General features: G+C 35.4%; 2 protein-coding genes across 2 annotated transcripts; both read left to right on the forward strand.

The window, feature by feature from the left end:
• Nucleotides 1–15,707: 15,707 nt before the first annotated feature.
• On the forward strand, nt 15,708–19,087 carry BDCG_04472 (uncharacterized protein). The gene is made up of 2 exons (XM_045420132.1): nt 15,708–18,882; nt 18,938–19,087. The coding sequence occupies exon 1, from the start codon at nt 15,982–15,984 to the stop codon at nt 18,067–18,069; it is 2,088 nt and encodes a 695-aa protein (XP_045276295.1). The 5' UTR covers nt 15,708–15,981; the 3' UTR covers nt 18,070–18,882; nt 18,938–19,087.
• A 525-nt stretch (nt 19,088–19,612) lies between these two features.
• BDCG_04473 (nitrogen metabolite repression protein nmrA) lies at nt 19,613–20,883 on the forward strand (the record flags this gene model as incomplete). The annotated part of the gene is made up of 2 exons (XM_045420133.1): nt 19,613–20,259; nt 20,382–20,883. 2 exons carry the CDS (start codon nt 19,613–19,615, stop codon nt 20,881–20,883), a joined length of 1,149 nt encoding a protein of 382 aa, XP_045276296.1.
• Nucleotides 20,884–20,986: the final 103 nt, after the last annotated feature.

Below are 20,986 nucleotides of genomic sequence, written 5' to 3' on the forward strand. Positions count from 1 at the left end.
TCAATATTGAATCATTGATTGAGAACTTGAAGAACATGATAATGAAGAAATTGTCTGTGTCATGTGTGACTGAGTCTCCCGCGTTCTCCCCTGCTCTCTCTGTTTCTTTCTCTGCTGCTCTCTCTCAATCTTCTACATCTGTCTCTGTGTCTGATTCTCCTGCTCCTGCTACCCCTGGTTTTACTGCCTCTGCCTTTGTTACCAGCTCTCCCTGTTTTAAGAAGATGTTATATAGACTTAATGAATCATATCTCTCAGTGTGTATGCTTCTGCCCTTCTTACCAACTCTCAGAATAATTTATTGTATGAAGACTGTGTATAACACAACTATCTGAAGCTCAGTTACAGACACTGATTATTACATTCATTTTAAATATTCATGATAAGACAATTATTCATTCATATCAGAGAATCACCTCTCTTCTCAACAGTATCAAGATTATAAGTCTTTTTCTTTTCATCTTTTCAATCTGATGCTGATTTTTCTATTCTTAGAGAAAATCATTATGAATTTTACTGTGCATGAAGTCATGATATTCATAGATACTAAGAAACTTTTCATGACTGTAAAGTTCAATATTGCTGAAACATTCACTCTGATGAATTTCTTTGAGATGATAGATCTGTATCAGCCTATTCTCTGACATCTGTTATCTGACTTCATGATGCAGACAAAAGATATCTGTGTTTTCAGAAACAGGAACACAGATGTTGTACTCTTTTACACTCACAGGCGTGAGACTTGTACATCTTGTCTGAGATGTCATCATAGAAATGAGCTGTTTGCATGCTGTGTTCTGCTTCCTGCATTCTCCTGTGTTTCTCTCTCTCTTTCTAAGAAGTCTTGTGCATGTTGTAATTGTGTGTACAACTCTAAGATCAGTGAGTGTTCATTCAGTAACTGTTTCCATCTCTGATTTTATAATTTTCATATACTAATAATAATTCTTAGTTGCTCTGGCATCAGAGGCTATTCTGATCAAAGATAATAATATCACTGAGACTATTCTCTTTCATTTCTAAGCTTCTTCTGTCACTTTCTCTCCCTTCTCTGTGGAGAAGGTTATGCACACACTGAGTTGTAAGCATTCAGCTCTAAGTGACTCTCATCATTGTTTGTCTGATTCTGCATCTTCTTCTTCTTCTGTTTCTTTTACCTTCACTCTCTCTGCTCTGACTCCTGATCCTGCAGGTTCTGCACTCTTCTTCAATTTCTCTATATATACACATGCGCATTTCTATATTGGCATTCCAGTCAATCTTGCAATAAATGACATTAATGTTATACACAGAGTGATAGAGAAATCAGAGACATGCACAGCATTGTTATAAGAGTAGCTTGCAACTCTTGAATTTCTTACAGATCTTGAGTTTTGAGATTTTCTTTGTTTTTAGCATTTTTCAGATGGTGTGATATTGAAAATAGATTAAATATATAATGTATGAAAATGAATGAGATATATATGATAACATTTGTCTTTTACAGCTGACTCTTACAGTTAATGATTAATTCATTATTTCTTTTCTTACACTTTTTCTTTATCTGCTAGTCACTACTCTTACATGATCTCTATATAATACAGTATTCAGTGACTAGATTCAGTAGCTTTCATCTTTTGTGATTCTGTCTCACATATTATACTGTCTCTCTTCACCTGCTCAGATCACTACAGTGAACAGCTCATTGAAACTAATCTTACTCAATCTCTGAGCATTCTCAGAGATCAAGATAACTTGGTCTTACATGTCTGTAAGTATTTCAGATAGTTCATCCTCTGTGATCTCTGCAATTGAACTGATGTAAACAGTTAAATTCAACTCTGAATTTCTTTTTCTTCTGCAATCTAACTCATATACAAGTCTGCTACTCTGAGATTACTCTTTACTGCATTGTATTCACTGTCTGCAGCATGTTATTATACAATCAGCTACAGTCTCATTACTTATTAAAGTGTGATATTCATCTGATTTCTTCATTACTTCTCATTCTTTTCTTATAATTATAAAAAGATCAGAATAAGTGAGATTATCTGATTTGTAAGTATCTATGATTTCTCTTACTTTGTGAGACTTTTCAATTATAAGTCTCTTCTTTTTCAACACTGATGATAGTGCTGTAGATAATTATAATTCACTCAGATCTTGCATCTTTGCTTTCACAAGTTGTGAATTATTAATTAAGTTATGTAAGACTCATCTCTCTGATTCTTTCAATATGTACATTCTCAGAGAATGTAATTTAAGTATCTTATATAGCTCAAACCATCTAGATTGAAACTTCTCAGAACTCTTATTATGTACAAGAACTCACATTTTCATCTTAAGACTTGATTTCTTAATAAGTGAGTCTCATATTCTTTTTGATTGAATTGCTCAGTTCAGAAGTAACTTATTAGCTTTTGTGTGTGTGTGGCTGATCTCTTTCAATCTTGGTTCTGTGTCCATGACTGCTGTGTCTGCAACTGCTGTTCCTGCTGCATCTGCAACTGCTGTTTCTGCTGTGTTCACAACTGCTGTTCCTGCTGTGTCCGCAACTGCTGTTCCCTTTCTCATCTTTTCCGAAGCATTCTCCGGGATGCGCGGATGCAATCCATACAACAGGTAGAATGGTGAATGCTTGGAGACTGCATGCTGTCAAATTCACATGGTCAATAGTGCCTGTCTGAGATATTCATTTCATAGTCTCATAGGCTTATTCACTAGATATTTCATCAGCATGTTACTCAAGATTCTATTCAAGTGTTTCATCTTTCTGTTTATCTGTGAATGATATAGTGTTGTTCTACAATGTCTTGTCTGTAACTGGCTCATGAAATGCCTTATCACTTCTTCTACAAGATTCATATCATTATCAGTTAGAATCTCGCGCAGCATTTCATAGTTGATATAGATCTCATTATATAGAAACTTCACTATTATCTTCTCTGTCATCTCTGAAACTGCTTTCACAACTGGCCAGTCAGTAGTGTAATCAATAGCAGTGATTATTCATCAATTTTCATTTGATATTTGCAGTAATATGTCTATGAGATTCATCTCTTATCATTTGAACAGTTATATTATACACTTTATCTGATATTGTACTTTCTCATATTCTAACTCTTTCTTAGATTCTTTCATGACCTGGCAATTCAGGCACTTGTGAGTGTACATCTGAATATTCTCAGTCATGCTTGATCAGTACACTCTTAGTTCAAGTACACTCATGAGTTCAGAGCTTTCTAAGTGACTGAATTCTTTGTGCATGTGAGTCATCACATCACATTGAAATGAAGATTCTAGATAGAGAGCTTCTGCATATTCTAGATTACAGTAAAGCATAACATTGTTTTTCAATTTTCTCAGCTTAAAGTTCAGAAGTATCTCTTCTACTACTTTCATAAGATACTTATTATCTGACATCTTGTCATTCTCTAAGTGAGAGATCATGATATTCACTTATTCTGATTCCTTGCATCTTCTCAGTGCATTTAATATAAATGTCTCTTATGCCTGGTTTGCAGAATTCTCATCTATGAAATTGAGTCTGTGACTGATTGTGTTCAGCATCACTGTGTCTGATTCTTTTCAGTATTTGATATGAAGATTGTATACTTAAAACTCCAAGATTCAACATACTAAGTATTTGAAAGATTTTATTATTAATTATAGATAGACAAGGCTTTCATGATTCATAATCACTGTTATCATATGTCTGTTGTTGATATATCTATCTCATAACACTAGTATGTGCTTGATCACTAGCAATTTCTTTTCATACACTGGATAATTGAGCTCAGTGCCTGATAGTTTTCTACTATTATAGATCACTGAGTGCAGCTTGTCATTCTTGCTCATCTGTAGAAGAGTGTCTCTGATAGCTCATTCAGATGCATCTGTCTTGATGTAGAAAGGTTTATCACAATCTGATTAAATAAGCACTGAGAATGTTATTACACATTTTCTCAGTGTGAGAAAAGCCTCTTTACACACAGTATTTCAGATGATTGAATAAAACTTCTTCTTTCACAGATTTGTATTCATTTCTCTTAAGAGATCTGAGAGTGATGCAGATATTTGTGTGAAATCCTTAATAAATCTGTGATAGTATGAGATTAACTCAAGAAACTGTTGTATATGATGTACATTTCTCAGCCACAGCTAATTTACTATAACATTCAATTTCTTCAAAATAAGATGTATACAGTCATCACTCACTACATGTCTCACAAACTTCAACTCTTTCATTTCAAACACATACTTGATTGATTTAACATAGAGCTTATACTCTGCCAGAGTTATAAGCACTTTATCAAGATGCTTCAGATGTTCATTGTATAAGTTTGAAAAGACTAGAATGTTATCAAGATATACAAGATATAAGGTTTTATTCTGTTTATGAAGAATTATATTCATCATCATTTGAAAGATGACAGATGCATTTATCAGATCAAATGACATTGCTAGGAATTCAAACTTTCTTCATTATATATTAAATACAGTTTGCAGAACTGATAGTTCATCTACACAGATCTATCAGTATTCTGAGAGAAGATTAATCTTTGATAGATATCAGACATTTCTGACTGTATTCAACTGTTATTAAATTCATGACAGTGAATATTCATTCTTGATTGTAAGCTTATTGAGTGCTTAATAATCAATACACATTCATCACTTCTCACCTGCCTTTTTCATAAATAGAACTGAAAAGCCTCACACACTTGATGAGAATTGTATGAGATCATGTTCTAAAAGGTCTGTGATCTGACACTTCTGTTCTTCAAGATGCATTTGTGACAGAGAGTACACATTCTGATTGACTGGTTTTACATCTCTCATGTCAATCTCATGTATAAATCCTCATTTCAGTGATAATTCTGATAAAAGATCTGTTCAGAAGATCTTTTCATACTTCTTCAGAAGCTTCTTCATACACTTGTTCTTCTGCATATTCTTTATCTTGGTTTTCTCTGCTTCTGAGTTCTGTATGACATACAGAATGCTTTCAGATGAGATCTTATGAATTATTCTCTTTACTTGTTAATATATAAGCAGATTTAATCCTTCTATATCAGAGACATGGAATGTCCTTCTCATATCAGTTGATAGAATTGTATGAACCATTTTCTTTCTATCAGTCAACTGCATATGATATGTACATCATTGAATCTGCAGATTGAATCTTTGAAATCAATCAAGTCTGAGAATAAGGTTGTATTTCATGTTCTGCAGCTCTCACGCTTAAATATAGCAAGATCATTCTCTGAAGTGTAAGAAAACTCTTACTTTTGTAAGTAATATCAGATATCAGTTATCAGATAATCTTATATATCAGAGATTCTTCACTCAGCAGATCTCTTTCAATCTTTGAATTATATAATTATTAATATATTGTGTAGAAGCTTCTGTGTTCACTAACACTTTTACAGTCATCTCTTGATTCTTACTCAAGTGTTCTCTATACATTAACATTTTAAGTCTCAAGACATTGAGATAAGTATTCACTTTATCATTCTCATCTATATCTCATTCAGAAGTCTGCTTCTTCTTTACATTCACAGAATTCAGAGAGTCATCTAACACAGACATCTCTTTCACTTTAAAGACTTTTCATAGAATATCAGTGAGTGTCTCTGAGCTCACTGATTCTGCTAGTTTTTTGACTCTCTTGCTTCTCTTGACTGTGCACACTGAGTGTAATCTTTTATATCATGATTTTGACATCTGCAGTTGAAGCAAGCTCAATACTTATAATATCAAGATTTTCACTCAGAGAATTTCTTTTTCAGAGAATTCAGCACTTTAGCAATGACATTCAGATCTAGATTCATTGTGTTCAGATATATAACTTGTGTCATAGAAGTCTGATTATTCATTCTCTGCTGAGATATACTCAATTACAGTATTTTCTGTCACAATTGACTCACTTGTTTCTATATAATGAGAATGTTATATGCTTCTTTCATCATGTCTGACTGTGAGATTAAGCATTTTCATTCTGCTCTCAACTCAGATGTAAGATCATGAATGAAGATCTATAAATAGAAAGATGTTGAAAGCTCTTCATTCAATATAAGATAGTGTAAACTGAAGTGTGTGAAGTATATTATAAGATTATTCACTTATCTACACTCAGTGAAGCATTTATAATACTTGTCTTATATATTCACTTTCTCAAAGTTGTATAAGATTCACTTGAAAAACTCATTTCATATTCATGAGAATGAATATCACTTCAGATCTGTGAGATTCATCTTTTTATCAGTTATTCATAATAACTTTGCTTTTTCACATAGAAACACAGCAAATCTTAAGACTTGTTAAAATTCTGTTAACTGTCTGTCTGTGAGTTTACATTCAATCTGATAATATGATTGCATCTGACTTAGTCAGCTGATTACAGCATCATTTTTTCAGTTGCTATTAAAGCTTAATAACTTCAGCAGATCTCTCAGCTTGATATATTTCATACTCAGATTCTCATTCTGTGCAGCAGTCTCTGATAATGTGTATATTTCTAAAGAGATTGTGAACAATCATGATAAAATCTTCAGATTCAGTGTAGTTGTCTGTCTGTATAAATATTTAATCTTCTGCTGCAGACCTAAGATCTGATTTTCTCTATTCTTATTGATGATGATGATTGCATCAGTGAAGCTCTTTATAGTGAATGCTTAATCTGCAGTAAATGTCAATTGTTGTTTAATCTCTGTCTCAGCCTGTCACTGCATATGCAAGACCTTGATCTTGTTTAGAATCCTTGTACATGTACAGAGCTTCAATTCCAGTTCAGCAGTCTCAGCTGCTTTTCTTACTACTTTGAGTAAATTCTCTGAGAGATTCTGCATATCTTTCAGTTCAGATAGCAGAGAAGAATGTTGTTCATATCAGCTAGAAGAGATATTCATTTCAGTGATTTCTGGTTGATCATATAATGTCTATTGTTATATTGCTATATCACTGTATCATTCTATTGCTATATTGTTATATGATTTCTGTTATCATTGTATAACTCCGGTGATGATCACTTTCTTCTTTTATCCTTCTTTTGAGTAGGGAGCAGACTTCTTTGAATCTGGTTCACTGCTCTCATTCTCTTTCTCACATCTCATTCATTCGCGTCTCATATGTGGCATGTGTCTGAGTGTGAAGTGTTCCTCCAACAAATGAAGCAGCATCAATCAGATGCTCTTTCACTCACTGCTTTTCATACACTATCTTTTGAGGCATTTTCTAGAATCACACTGGCATGATAACTATAAATCACTTCATAGACAGAATTATCACATTCTGAAGAAGCCTGCACTTCTCACCAGTTTTTAGACATACTATCAGATGTGATTCAAAGGTTGCTTAAGCCAGTGTATGATTACAGGCGTACACCGGCTTCTTATATATTGAATCTTGTACACTAAATTAATTAGCGGCCGCTAGGGCCCCTTTACATTCGTACGCGTACGCTAGTAGTTCGGAAGCGGCCGCGTTATTATCCGACAGTCGTACGTTCTTCCGAACCACAAAGATTAGACGCAGGCATTGCTTATACTGAAGATAATATTAATTTTATCTCAGATTTCTGGAATCTAGGCTCTGAATGTGAAGTCTTTGATGCTGAACTATTTGCAATAGTGAAAGCTTTCAAACTTATTAAAATAAAATCTCATAAAAGAGGAAATTGTTTGAAAGAGACATGAATATTCTCTAATAGTCAAGCTGCTTTAAAAAGACTTAGAAATAGTCAGATTCATAATGATTAAATGAATCTTGAACTGATTTTAAACTCTGTTTTAAAAATTCAAAAGAGAAGAACATCAAAGCTGAGAATTCATCTACACTAAGTTCCTGCTTATATGAATATTCATGACAATGAATTGACTGATTCAGCTGCAAAAAAGAGTGCAGAATTAAGTAGATCTATTTAAAAAATTGTATCCTGGTCTTTTATAAAGAGAAAAATAAAAGAATCTTATTTAGATAAGTGAAATGAAAGCTGGTAAAAATAAAAGAAGAGTATACATTATTCAAGATTTGAAACAAAACTCAAGTGAAAATCTTGTTCAATTAAATATAAAAAGAAAATATTCTCATCTATAATACAGCTGAAACTAGGACATGGCTATTTCAAATCTTATATACAAAGATTTGATAATAGATTTGACTCAATAGAATGCTCATTCTGCAATACAAATAAGAATTCTGAGCATATTATAATACACTGTGCATTATACAATAGTCTCAGAGTCAGATTGAAAGAGAAGTATGATCTAAATCAATTAAATATGAGATTCTTATTCTCAACTGAGACAGGAATTAAATACTTAATAGACTTTCTATCAGAAACTCAAGCAGCTATAAGAAAATGACTAAATTCAGAATTATCTGAATATGAAGAGGAGAAAATCAATCAGATATAGTCTGTTAAAACAGCTATACACTCTCTTTTAATAACTTATTTTATTATAGTCTCTCTTTACTTTATCTTTTTCTGTATCTTTTTCTTTCAATTTCTTTCTATCTATCTATTTAATGTGTCTATCTTTGAGACTGTATTCTTTCTCTCTTTTCTTTTATCATGATATTGTCAAATGATTTCAAAGTATTAAAAGATGTTAAAACACTGCAATTTATAAACAGTTTTTGTATTCTGAGCTGGAATTTTCTGATTTTGCATATCTGAAATTGATGAATGTACAATAGTTAACTTTACAGACATAGAAAAAACCCTGAGAACTAAAGTTCTTAGGTAGATGTCATAGTCTCTGACTGCATACATCTATAATTGAAGAATAATAATAATAATAACGGCAACTACTGCCGCGGCTGCAAGAGAAGCAGAAGAAGATGTGACAATGAGAGCAGTGCTTCTGCAGCTCATTGACACTGCCACCTCCAACCTGGCTTTCTTGACGGCCACGGAGGCCGCAGCTGCACCATGAAGATGTTTGTTACTCACTAGAAAACATCAGAATAAGATCCTTATTATCTCCCAAGAATGATACTTCCATGCACTCACTATTGCAGATGAGAGAAGGAGGAGAAAAATATATCATAAAGAGAGAAGATCTTTTTGAAAAAATTCTGTCACTACTGTTAGCTTTGTCTCTAAAACACATCACTTTTGCAGGGAATTTCATATATAGAATGAAATATGTTGAGAGATCTGTAAGTCACTTATTAACTACATTTTTCACATTTCAAATTAATATATAAGAAACCCACTTATCATGCATTTGATTTGAATGAAGATGAGAAAAGAAAGATCTACACAGTCAGCAGAACAACTCACCTATTTCTTTGTACAGCATATACACTATCAATTGATTGATAATTATTGCTATATAACAAAGATAATTTCTAATCTGATAATCTTGAGAATATCAGAACTATACTCTTAAAGAGAAGAGTATTATCACACTCTCAGTTATATTAAAACTCTGTTACAGTTTTATACAGCTCATTGCTTTCATGCAGATAATTTCATTCTGTCTGAACCAGTTTTCAATCACTCTATAATATCATTTAACTATATCATAGAAAGATTCAATTGATGAATATAAGAATTTTACTTTTATACAAGGTCAGCAGATTACTCTTTCTTAATAATAAAATATCACTGAGATATCACTCTGACTATTCTCACTTATAAAATAAGAGAAGAGTATTCACTTATTATCTATATAGAATAGCTAGATACTGACTTCTTATCAAAGAAGTCAGTGATTCATTTTTCTCTGACTGAAATATATATAAGAGTTACTGCATGTCTTATACAATCTTCTTAGTATACTAAGTATCATATCTGTGATATTCTTGCAATAACTCTGTAGTCTACAAGCTCACTATTCAAGCAAGATAGTTAAGCTCACTTATACAGCTTCTCAAACAACTACTTCTACATGACACCGCCGACTAGCCACCGCTTCGGTTCCGCTACATTATAGTGACTAAGAAATGTACATCATGTATAACAGTTTCTTAAGTTAATCTCATACTACTGTAGATTTATCAAGAATTTCACATGAATATCTGTATCACTCTCAGATCTCTTAAGAGAAACAGATACAAATCTGTGAAAGAAGAAGTTTTATTCAATTATCTGAAATACTGCATGTGAAGAGGCTTTTCTCACACTGAGAGAATGTGTAATAATATTCTCAGTACTTATTCAATCAGATTGTGATAAATTCTTTTATATTAAGACAGATGCATCTGAATGAGCTATCAGAGACACTCTTCTACAGATGAGTAAGAACAGCAAGCTGCACTCAGTGATATATAATAGTAGAAAACTATCAGACACTGAGCTCAATTACTCAGTGTATGAAAAGAAATTGCTGATTATTATTATTATTATTATTCTTCAATTATAGATGTATGCAGTCAGAGACTATGATATCTACCTGAGAACTTTAGTTCTCAGAGTTTTTTCTATGTCTGTAAAGTTAACTATTGTACATTCATTAATTTCAGATATATAAAATCAGAAAATTCCAGCTCAGAATACAAAAACTGTTTACAAATTACAGTGTTTTAACATCTTTTAATACTTTGAAATCATTTGACAATATCATGACAAAAGAAAAGAGAGAAAGAACACAGTCTCAAAGATAGACACATTAAATAGATAGATAGAAAGAAATTGAAAGAAAAAGATACAGAAAAAGATAAAGTAAAGAGAGACTATAATAAAATAAGTTATTAAAAGAGAGTGTATAGCTGTTTTAATAGACTATATCTGATTGATTTTCTCCTCTTCATATTCAGATAATTCTGAATTTAGTCATTTTCTTGTAGCTGCTTGAGTTTCTGATAGAAAGTCTATTAAGTATTTAATTCCTGTCTCAGTTGAGAATAAGAATCTCATATTTAATTGATTTAGATTATACTTCTCTTTCAATCTGACTCTGAGACTATTGTATAATGCACAGTGCATTATAATATACTCAGAATTCTCATTTGTATTGCAGAATGAGCATTCTATTGAGTCAAATCTATCATCAAATCTTTGTATATAAGATTTGAAATAGTCATGTTCTAGTTTCAGCTGTATTATAGATGAGAATATTTTCTTTTTACATTTAATTGAACAAGATTTCCACTTGAGTTTTATTTCAAATCTTGAATAATGTATACTCTTCTTTTATTTCTATCAGCTTTCATTTCACTTGTCTAAACAAGATTCTTTTATTTTTCTCTTTATAAAAGATCAGAACATAATTTTTTGAATAGATCTGCTTAATTCTGCACTCTTTTTTACAGCTGAATCAGTCAATTCATTATCATGAATATTCATATAAGCAGGAACTCAGTGTAGATGAATTCTCAGCTTTGATATTCTTCTCTTTTGAATTTTTAAAACAGAGTTTAAGATCAGTTCAAGATTCATTTAATCATTATAAATCTGACTATTTCTAAGTCTTTTTAAAGCAGCTTGACTATCAGAGAATATTCATGTCTCTTTCAAACAATTTCCTCTTTTATAAGATTTTATTTCAATGAGTTTGAAAGCTTTCACTATTACAAATAGTTCAGCATCAAAGACTTCACATTCAGAGCCTAGATTTCAGAAATCTGAGATAAAATTAATATTATCTTCAGTATAAGCAATGTCTGTGTCTAATCTTTTCAAGTTCTTATTTTTTAAGTCATCTGAATAAATCAGAATAGAGTCTTTTATATTGATTGTAGAAATTCTCTTCAAATACTGTTCATATTCTTTCTCTTTTGATAGTTCACTTATTTGTAAGTCTATAAGAGATTCAAGCTTTTTTCTTCAGAGAGATAACTTCTCATGATCAACTTTTTCAACATTTAAAGAAGAAAATTGATTTTTAATCAGAGAGTATAGTTTGTACAGTTGAGAAGGCATTTTCTTTGAAGAATTATTTTCATTTCAATCAAGAAATCTATTCCAATCCAGTTCATTTTCAGAGTTAATTAATGAAAATGAAGAAGAGACTCTTTCTCTGATTATATGATTTAAGCTCATCTTTACAACTCTCAGAGTATAGTTTATACAGGCCTTTTCAAATCTAATAGCAGGAGAAGGAATTGAAGCTTCAATTTCCATTACTTTAATAGAAGATGATTTGAATGCTCTCAGAATTCTTCTCAAGACTCTGTTTTGCAGACTTTGAAAGAGTTCAGTGAAATTTCCTTGATTATTTCATCAAACTTAAACTTCATAATCAGCTACTGATGTAATACAGGCTATATATAACTGTCTCATAGCCTGGAAGAATAGACTCCTCTCTGTATTTGATAGTCTGATTATGTTATTCAATAGTCTTTCTGCCTTGACAGTTCTTTGTTGAATGTGATATTTAAAATTCAACTTGAAGTTTAATCATACTTCTAATCATTTGACATTTACACTGAGTTTAATCTCTCTATTTAAAAGAGTTAGAGATAGTTCTTTCTCATTGAATCTAGAAAAGAAATGAATTAACTCAGTTTTATTCATATCAAATTAAATTTGATTAATATCTGCTCTAACAAAGATTTTCTTTGCAGCTTCTTCAATTACTTTCAAATTTTCTTTGATAGTTTTTGAGCTGTAGACTAGACTAATATCATTCATATAACTCAGAGATCACACTATTCTCATATTTCTATTTTTGAATAGATATGCAGTGTATATTATAAATAAAATGAGTGAGATTGAAGATCTCTGTGATACTTCTATTTTTATCTCAGTCTTGTCTTATTTCATTTCATCAAAGAAGAGTTATATAATTCTTTTAGATATAAAACAGTTAACTTATTTTATTAGAGAAAGTGACAGTTTTAATATCTTCAATATCTGAATTAACTTTGACTTTGAAACATGATTAAATGCTTCTTTTATATCAATAAAAACTACAGTTGAGACCAGACTCTCATGCTTTGCTATTTGAATATCATGAACAACTGAGAGAACAGTGTTAATTACAGAACACTGTTTTCTATCTCTCATTTATTCACTGAATAAAAGAGAATCATCTATAGAGCTTATAAAAGATAGTTAAGTAGCTATTATCTTTTCTAAAACCTTTTCTAGGCAGTTCAATAGAGATATTACTCTATATAACTTAGAAATTGAAGTTTTTCTATTAGGTTTTATAAGAATCACTTCAGTGGCTTCTCTTCAGCATTCAGAATGATATTCATTTTTCAAGAGATTGAAAAAGAGCTCAAAATATTCATTCTTTAAGTAAGAATATGTATTTTGAATAATCAAGTGATTAATTGAATCAGAACCTGCAGCAGTTTTAACAGAACTTGAGAAGATAGCTGACTCTAATTCATCTTGTGTAAGATCAGGTCATTTTCAGTCATTTTCATCAATGTAGTTGAGAAGTGATATATTCTCTTTCTCTGAATCTGAATCTGAATCTGATGAGTTCTGAAAGAGAATTCTTATAAAAGCTTAACATTTTTTCTCAAAAGAGTTTGCTGTATATAATTTATTCTGAAACTCATATTCTAAGACTGAAAGTTTTGCTACACTTCTTGTTTTAGTATAGTTAAAAGCTTTAAAAACTCTCTTCTCTTATGCTTCTTCAAGAAATTTATTTCAGCAGTCTGTTTTAGCTCTTTTAATATCTGAAAAATATTCATTTCTGACAGCTTTGAACTCTTCATCAGATATTACATCATTCTTTCAATCTCTTCTAGCAGTAGCTAATTCTTTTCTTTTAGATGAGATATTCTCATTTCATCAAGATTTTGAATACTCAGAAGATTTTCTTTTTGAAATATTATCTCTAATACTTGTTAGAATAATAGATGTAATAAGCTTCACTCTATTCTCAAGCATTTCATTTGAGATATCTTGATCAGAATTTCAATATAGCTCATTCTATCTTTCAGATTTTAACAGTTTTATACTTTCTTCAACTGCTTTTCAATCAGCTTTTTCAAAGTTATACTGATTAGAGAGAAGAGAATTTTCACTCATTTATTTTTCACTCAGTTCAATATTAAATTGAATAATCTCATGATCTGATTCTGATATCTCATTTGAATTAATAAATCAATTTACAAGTCTTCTTTTCATTAGATTTTATGATATGAAGATTAGATCTATAATAGACTTCTGTTTCATATCTTTTCTAAAGAATGTTTGTTAATCAGACTTATTAACTAAATCTATTGAATACTCAAAGATTCATTCAATCAGATTATCAGCTCTCACTGCTCTCTTGCATTCTGAATTTCATCAGAGATGATGTGCATTGAAATCTTCTACAATTATAGAGTTTCTTGATGAAGTTATGTTCAGAAATCCTCTATCAATTATTCAGATATTGTTATTTTTCTTCAATGACTTTTCATTATAGATATTTATAAGCTGTATAGTATCAAACTCATTTTCTTTATCTATAATATCACTCATCAGAATATCAGAGTCAGACATGATATCAAATCTTAAATTAAATTAATATCTTGATCTCTTTCTTTCATAGATTACTACTCTTGACTTTATCTCAGACTTTTGAGGTAAAAAGCAGTAGTAACTTGAATGAGAAATGACATATTTTTACTCAGCATCAAAATTCAGCTTCTGAAGTAGTATAAAATCAACTTTTTATTCAAATGCAATTTGAAGATAAGAATAAATATAATTTGAGTTTCTATTCACATTATTTTGAATAAATGTGATTTTTGAAGAGTTTTTAAACTTTTTTTGTTGTTTTTGTTGTATATTCATACTAAAAGAGAGTAGAGTAGAATCTAATCACTATCATTAGATAGTAGATTATAACTGTTCTGAAAAGTAGAAATCTCAACTGCTTGCATTATATCTAGTTTATTATCAGAGTCATTTCTCAATTCTCTAATCTTAACAGAAGTTTGAAAATTCAAATTCTGTTTACATTTAGCTGAAGAATTGAAGTTTGAAGACTTAGATAGTTAAGAGTTTCTTCTTTTTAAGCTTGCAGTTGTGAGTTTTCTGACTTGACTCTTCTCTTCAGTTCTAGATTGACTTTGAGCTTCATCTTTTCTTCAGTTCTTTTGAGTTCTAGAAGCAAACAATATAATAATATAGTGAATCAGTGAATTTTGCATGTATTTCTTGATTTTTACAGTTATTACTGTACAGATGCCTTTCCTAATAAGAAAATCAGAATCTGATTGATGTAATTAATTATTATTGCATTTTTGAAAGATTTGAGGATAGAGGAGGCCTCAGGTGGCGGCTTATTATAGGTCACAGTGTAGCAAGAGTAGACTGATCATGTGACTGTGTCTGAGACCAGAACTAGATTTTTTAATAGTCTTATTATCAATTCAACTGATCTCATTACATGATTTTAATATTAGATAGTAGTCTTATACTGTCTCAGTGAGACTTACTGTCTACTCTTATCACATTTTTCAAATGAGATTATGATTTTCACTTCTCAATTTAAATTATTTTTATTACTTTAAATGACTTTAAATCTCATTTAAGTGTTATCAAAAAACATTACTTTTTAAAAAATTAAAAATAGTCTAAAAAAAACCTTAAAATGTCTAAAAATAGTAACTTTATGCCAAGAATGAGACTAAATGGGACTAAATGAGACCACTTTCTCATTTTTTTCAAGTCATGGTTTCATTTTAAGATCTGATATATAGTCACTTTACCTGTTTTTTTGATAGCCAGTCCCAGCGGGATTCACGCCAAGAAATGTATGGGACCAGACCAAATGAGACCAAACGTGAAATTCATGGTCCCAGCGGCCAGTCTAAGCAAGGGGGGGTGTTGGTGATTACTACACCTACCCTAGTCACGTGCCACCCCAACCTATTCATTTAGTGTAACTCGCGTAGTTAGATTACAACACAACAACGTTATCCTCCAAGACCCTAACCCATGACTCACACACACATATATATGTATATTAGTTGCTATCCTCCGTACATCCTCCTACATCCTCCTCCTACGCTCCCTGTTTCTTCACGGCACGTCATTTCCACAAGGCAAAGAGATTTTTTTCCTCCTGGCACAACGCAGCCATCAGATCATCCAACATGGCCTCTAATAAGTGCGATCGTGCGGAATTGCAGCGTCCACTGGCTGAAGCAATACGGGCACGACTGGAAGCTAAACAAGAACGACTGAAAGCTCAACGAGCACGACTGAAAGCTCAACGAGCACGACTGAAAGCTAAACAAGCACGACTGAAAGCTAAACAAGAAAGACTGAAAGCTGAACAAAAGTACGCCGAAGAAAAGGAGCGAGTCGACCAATTAAGGGCGAACATAGCACCGACAAATCTTGAAATATATCTCCAACTTGTCCAACAGTGGCTTGTGTCGATGCTGTCTATCGAACCAGACCCTGATAAAACTTCAACTGGCTCTGTTACATCAGTGGACGGGAAGTACTATCCACTAGAGCTTTATGTATGGGATGATTTTCCACATAACGAAACCTTTGACAAGTTTATGAACCTCTTCTCACACAAGCCACTTTTTCCTTCTAAAACCGATGTTCTCGGTGTCCAGGGCGACCTCTCGCTCAATCCCTGGAGGAATGAATATGACATTCGACCCCTTATTCGGAGTGCCATTGAGAAACCGGCGCACCGTGTTGTGACAGCTTATCTTGAACAGTCTGGCAAAGCGGATCGATTTTTCTTCATGGACTATGCTCATAGCCTGGACAACAGGGCCCCACAGGAGCAATCTGACAAATGCAAAGTCTCATCATCTTCCCAGAAACAGTCCCAGTCCCCTGAACACAAAAATACCAAGCCAATTCCTGATCGTTGGGGCATCTATGAATTCTTGTCTAGAGATGTTCGCCATGTGTGTGTGGGGGAATATAAAATAGCTCGTAAGATACACACTGAAGAAATCAAACAAATCCTAACCTCTTCGTCTGCAAACCTATTTCTGGAGGTTCTTCGCCGAAAACAGTCTGGGTTTGTCAACTCTGATATAGAGAAAACTCAGGAGAAGGTAGCACAGATTCTGTGTCAGACATTCCATTACATGATCACAAGTGGCCTTTTATATGGATATATTATATTGGGAGAGACTCTGATCTTTCTGAAGATTGAAAATTCCTCACCTCAGAAGCTGTATTTCTATCTCACCCCCCAGGTAGTCACTGAGACTGAGTCCCCCCATGAATTTGAGATTCGAAATGCTCCAGCTGCCCAGCTGGCAACTTTTGCAACTGTGGCTCTCCATTCAAAAGAGATATCCCGCGATTGGATTACCAAAGCTCAAAACTGTGGCATCTGTCGATGGCCTCTCCTTCCCCCTAGTCCTCTTATACAGGGTGCCATGCTGCAACCTCAAGGGTTTGATGAAGATCCAAGTCAGAGTAGTGAAGACGAAGATGAAGACTCCAGAGACAGCAATTACAATCCACCAACTGAGAGACAAGCAAAGACTCAATCCCAGCAAAACCAACAAATCAGTCAACGCCGGCAATCTACTCATCAACGAAACATGACTCAGCGACCGATTCTACCATATTGCACGCAGGCTTGTCTTCTCGGCCTTGTTAAAGCTTTGCCTCTTGACCTAAGTTGCCCCAATGCTACCCTACATCAACAGGGCCAGGCGTCCAAGAGGCATCTTGTTATCAAGGAAGACCTCTGTTCCCTTATCAAGGGGCAGCTTGCCTGCAGTCTTGATGAAGACTGTGAATGCCTAGATCGAGAGGGTTTATTTGGGAGAATCGGTGTGCTCTTCAAAATCACCTTGACCAAATATGGATATACCTTTGTGGCCAAAGGTGTGCAGAGTGTGGATGAGTCTTATCTTGCTCATGAAGCTTGTGTCTATGCTCACTTATCTCATCTACAAGGAATTAAAGTCCCAGTCTTTCTGGGAAACATTACCCTTGAGCAGCCATATCCCCTTGTCAGTCTTGCACTTGTCACAAAGATGATGTTGATGTCTTGGGCTGGGTGTAGTATAGGGATGAATAGCTGGCCAGAAGATGTTAATATTGAGAAGGAAAAGGAGGAGACACTACATGCATTGACGTCCTCTGGCATCAGCCACAATGACATCAGAACTGCGAATCTGGTTTGGAACCCTGAGCGAAAACAGGTGATGGCAATTGATTTTGATCAGGCTACGATTCACCACAATAAATGAAAGGCATTTATCCACCTTCAGGCGTCGCCAAGGCGGAAAATGATTGGGAATTGAGGTAAACAAAAGACATCAGGCGGGTCTCATCCAGGGATGAGAGAGCTTTGGCAAGGAGGATATGTATGGGCCCTGCGAGTCTTGAAGACTAAGTGTCTTACTGCCGGTAGTCTGTTCCTAGAATGGCACTGTCCTATTGTTGCCAGCTCCTCTCTTTTCTTTTTGATGGCTTTTTATCTTTACAAGCCTGCCACGGTCGCCCGGTTTGGTGGATTGTATTTGGGGGATTTAACAGGTTTTTCTAGAAAATTGGCTGTATCAGCTTGGGGGGATACATGGAATTCTATATGTTGAGCAAAATGAGAGCAATAGGTCCGGGTGCGTTGCTAGGATGATGTTGGTAGAGAATGTTATCGGACTCGAATCCTGCATTGTATTGGACTTTCAACAAAATGAGAGAGCCCTGCAAACACAACATGACGGCCTATCCCTATCCCCACCCCTGGCGGACATTGCATTCTAATATGTGTGTATGTGAACAATTGTTGACGCGAGATGTTCTGGCGTTGGTTGAAGTTATAATACTCTGTAGTGTTAAGTTGTCATTAGTTATTAGTTGTTTTATACTAGTTGCTGTTTATTTCATAGACGTAATCCAATCTAACTAGTTAATTACCAGCAGGGTAACTTAGTTATGTTGATATTTTAGTGCAGCTGATGCAATGACAGTAGTTAGTATCCAGCTCTCAAACCTCAATTCGCCTCTCCAATGGCACTGCACTCTCTTTCTTCTAGTAGCGTCCCCCGCATTGCTCTAAGGTAGTCTTTCGAGTCTTTTAAAAGTCTTCGAGTCTTATTTATTAACTTATATTAGCCTTTAACTATTTAGGTCGCGCCTTCAGCCCTCGGTCTTCTTGTCCCACTCCATCTCCCGCGTCCAGACCACGCAAGAACAAGATCAAAACTTGGCCCCCCCGCCCTAAATAAAAGAAAAAAAAAAAAAAAAGAAAAGAAAGAAAAGAAAACACTGCACGGGATCAGCTCAATTTTTCTCTTCTCTAGCGCCATTCTTCTGTTCTATTTCAGTGTGGCATTCCGTTTCCCTCTCTTTTTGTCTCTTTTCCCTTCATTTCCCGCTTTGGTTCTGCGGGGAAGAGAGGGTTTCTTCACGCTAACTTAGCTCAGACAACCGCGCGATATCACGATTTATTTTATTCATTTCCATTTCGCTCTTCTCTACGTGGCACCAACACGCAATATCTCTGCAATTGATGCGGCTTCTTCTCTCCTCGCGCTCCTAGAGCTCTGGTGTTGTGTGTGAGAGAGTGTGTGTCTGTCGTGTATATATATGGTGTCCCTCATAACCTCTCTCTCTCTCTCTCTCTCCCTCTCTCTCTCCTCTCAATCTCCCTTATACTAGTTGATCTCTTAAGCCCCACCGCCTAAATATTTTTTATATACTCCGTACTGCCTCCTCCCCTTTCTCTCCCCTCCAACTCCTGAGGACCCTCTATCTCCCCCTCCCCTCCCCTCTTCCTAATCAATCCATATGACCAAACCCAAAACAATCGCCATCGTCAATGCCTCCGGCCGCCAAGCCGCCTCCCTCATCCGCGTCGCCTCGGCCGTCGGCTACCGCGTCCGCGCCCAAATCCATACCCTCGAAGGCGTCATTCCGCAGGAACTCGCCAGTCTCCCCAACGTAACCCTCTTCAAGGGGCCCCTCCTCAACAATGCCCCCCTAATAACAACCCTCTTCGACGGCGCAAACCTCGCCTTCATAAATACCACCTCGCAGGCTGGCGATGAGGTCGCCATCGGCCGCGATCTCGCCGACGCCGCCAAACGCGCCGGCTCCATCACCCACTACATCTACAGCTCCATGCCGGACCATGCCGCCTACAACCCCTCCCGCTGGATCTCCCTGCCCCTCTGGAGCTGCAAGTTTGCCGTCGAGAACTACGTGCGCCAGCTGGGATTGCCGGCCACGTTTGTCTATGCGGGCATCTACAATAATAACTTCACGAGCCTGCCGTACCCGCTCTTCCAGATGGAGCTGTTGGAGAATGGCTCGTTTGAGTGGCGCGCCCCGTTCCATCCAGATATCCCGCTCCCCTGGCTCGATGCGGAACATGATGTAGGACCTGCTGTGTTGCAGATTTTCAAGGATGGACCGAAGAAGTGGAACGGACATCGGTATGTCAACACTTCTCAACCACCACCCCCCCTTCCCCTTTCCCTTCCAGTCCCCTGAAACCATATATATACAATACAACACAACTTAACTTAAATTTCTCTTTCGAAAATGAAACACACAGCATCGCCCTCTCCTTCGAAACCCTAACTCCCAACCAAGTCTGCGCCGCCTTCTCCCGCGCCCTCCGCCGCCCATGCGTCTACACCCACTCTCCCAAAATCGACATCAAAGTCTCCATCCCCGCCGGCTACCGCGAGCACCTCGAGGGCATAGAGGTGCTGTTCGGCCAGATGCAGGCGCCCTATTTCCCCCAGCCGGAATTTATCAACGCTGGCCACGACCAGGGTCAGAACCACGTACACACTCCTATCTCCACCGTAGCGACACCGACGACGGCGATGACGAAGAAGATTGCGATGATGAAGGGGACTGGTATAGGTGTAGGGCAGAAACAGGGGCACGGTACGGGGAAGGGACCTGGGGAGCCGTATGGGGGTAACCGGTCTCTGGGGCTTGTGGATGAGGCGAGGGGTTTGTGGGAAGGGTGGAGGGATATGGAGGAGTATGCGCGGGAGGTTTTCCCGGTAGAGGAGGAGGCGAATGGGTTGGATTGGATGATTTGAACTTTTTAGGGGACTGGCCAGGATGGGATGGTACGGTATGGTATGAGAGGATGAGAGCATGAGCCATGAGGCTATGAGATATGATATGACATATTGGGGATAT

This window comes from Blastomyces dermatitidis (genome assembly GCF_000003525.1).
Source record: "Blastomyces dermatitidis ER-3 genomic scaffold supercont1.4, whole genome shotgun sequence".
Classification (NCBI taxonomy): Eukaryota; Fungi; Ascomycota; class Eurotiomycetes; order Onygenales; family Ajellomycetaceae; genus Blastomyces; species Blastomyces dermatitidis.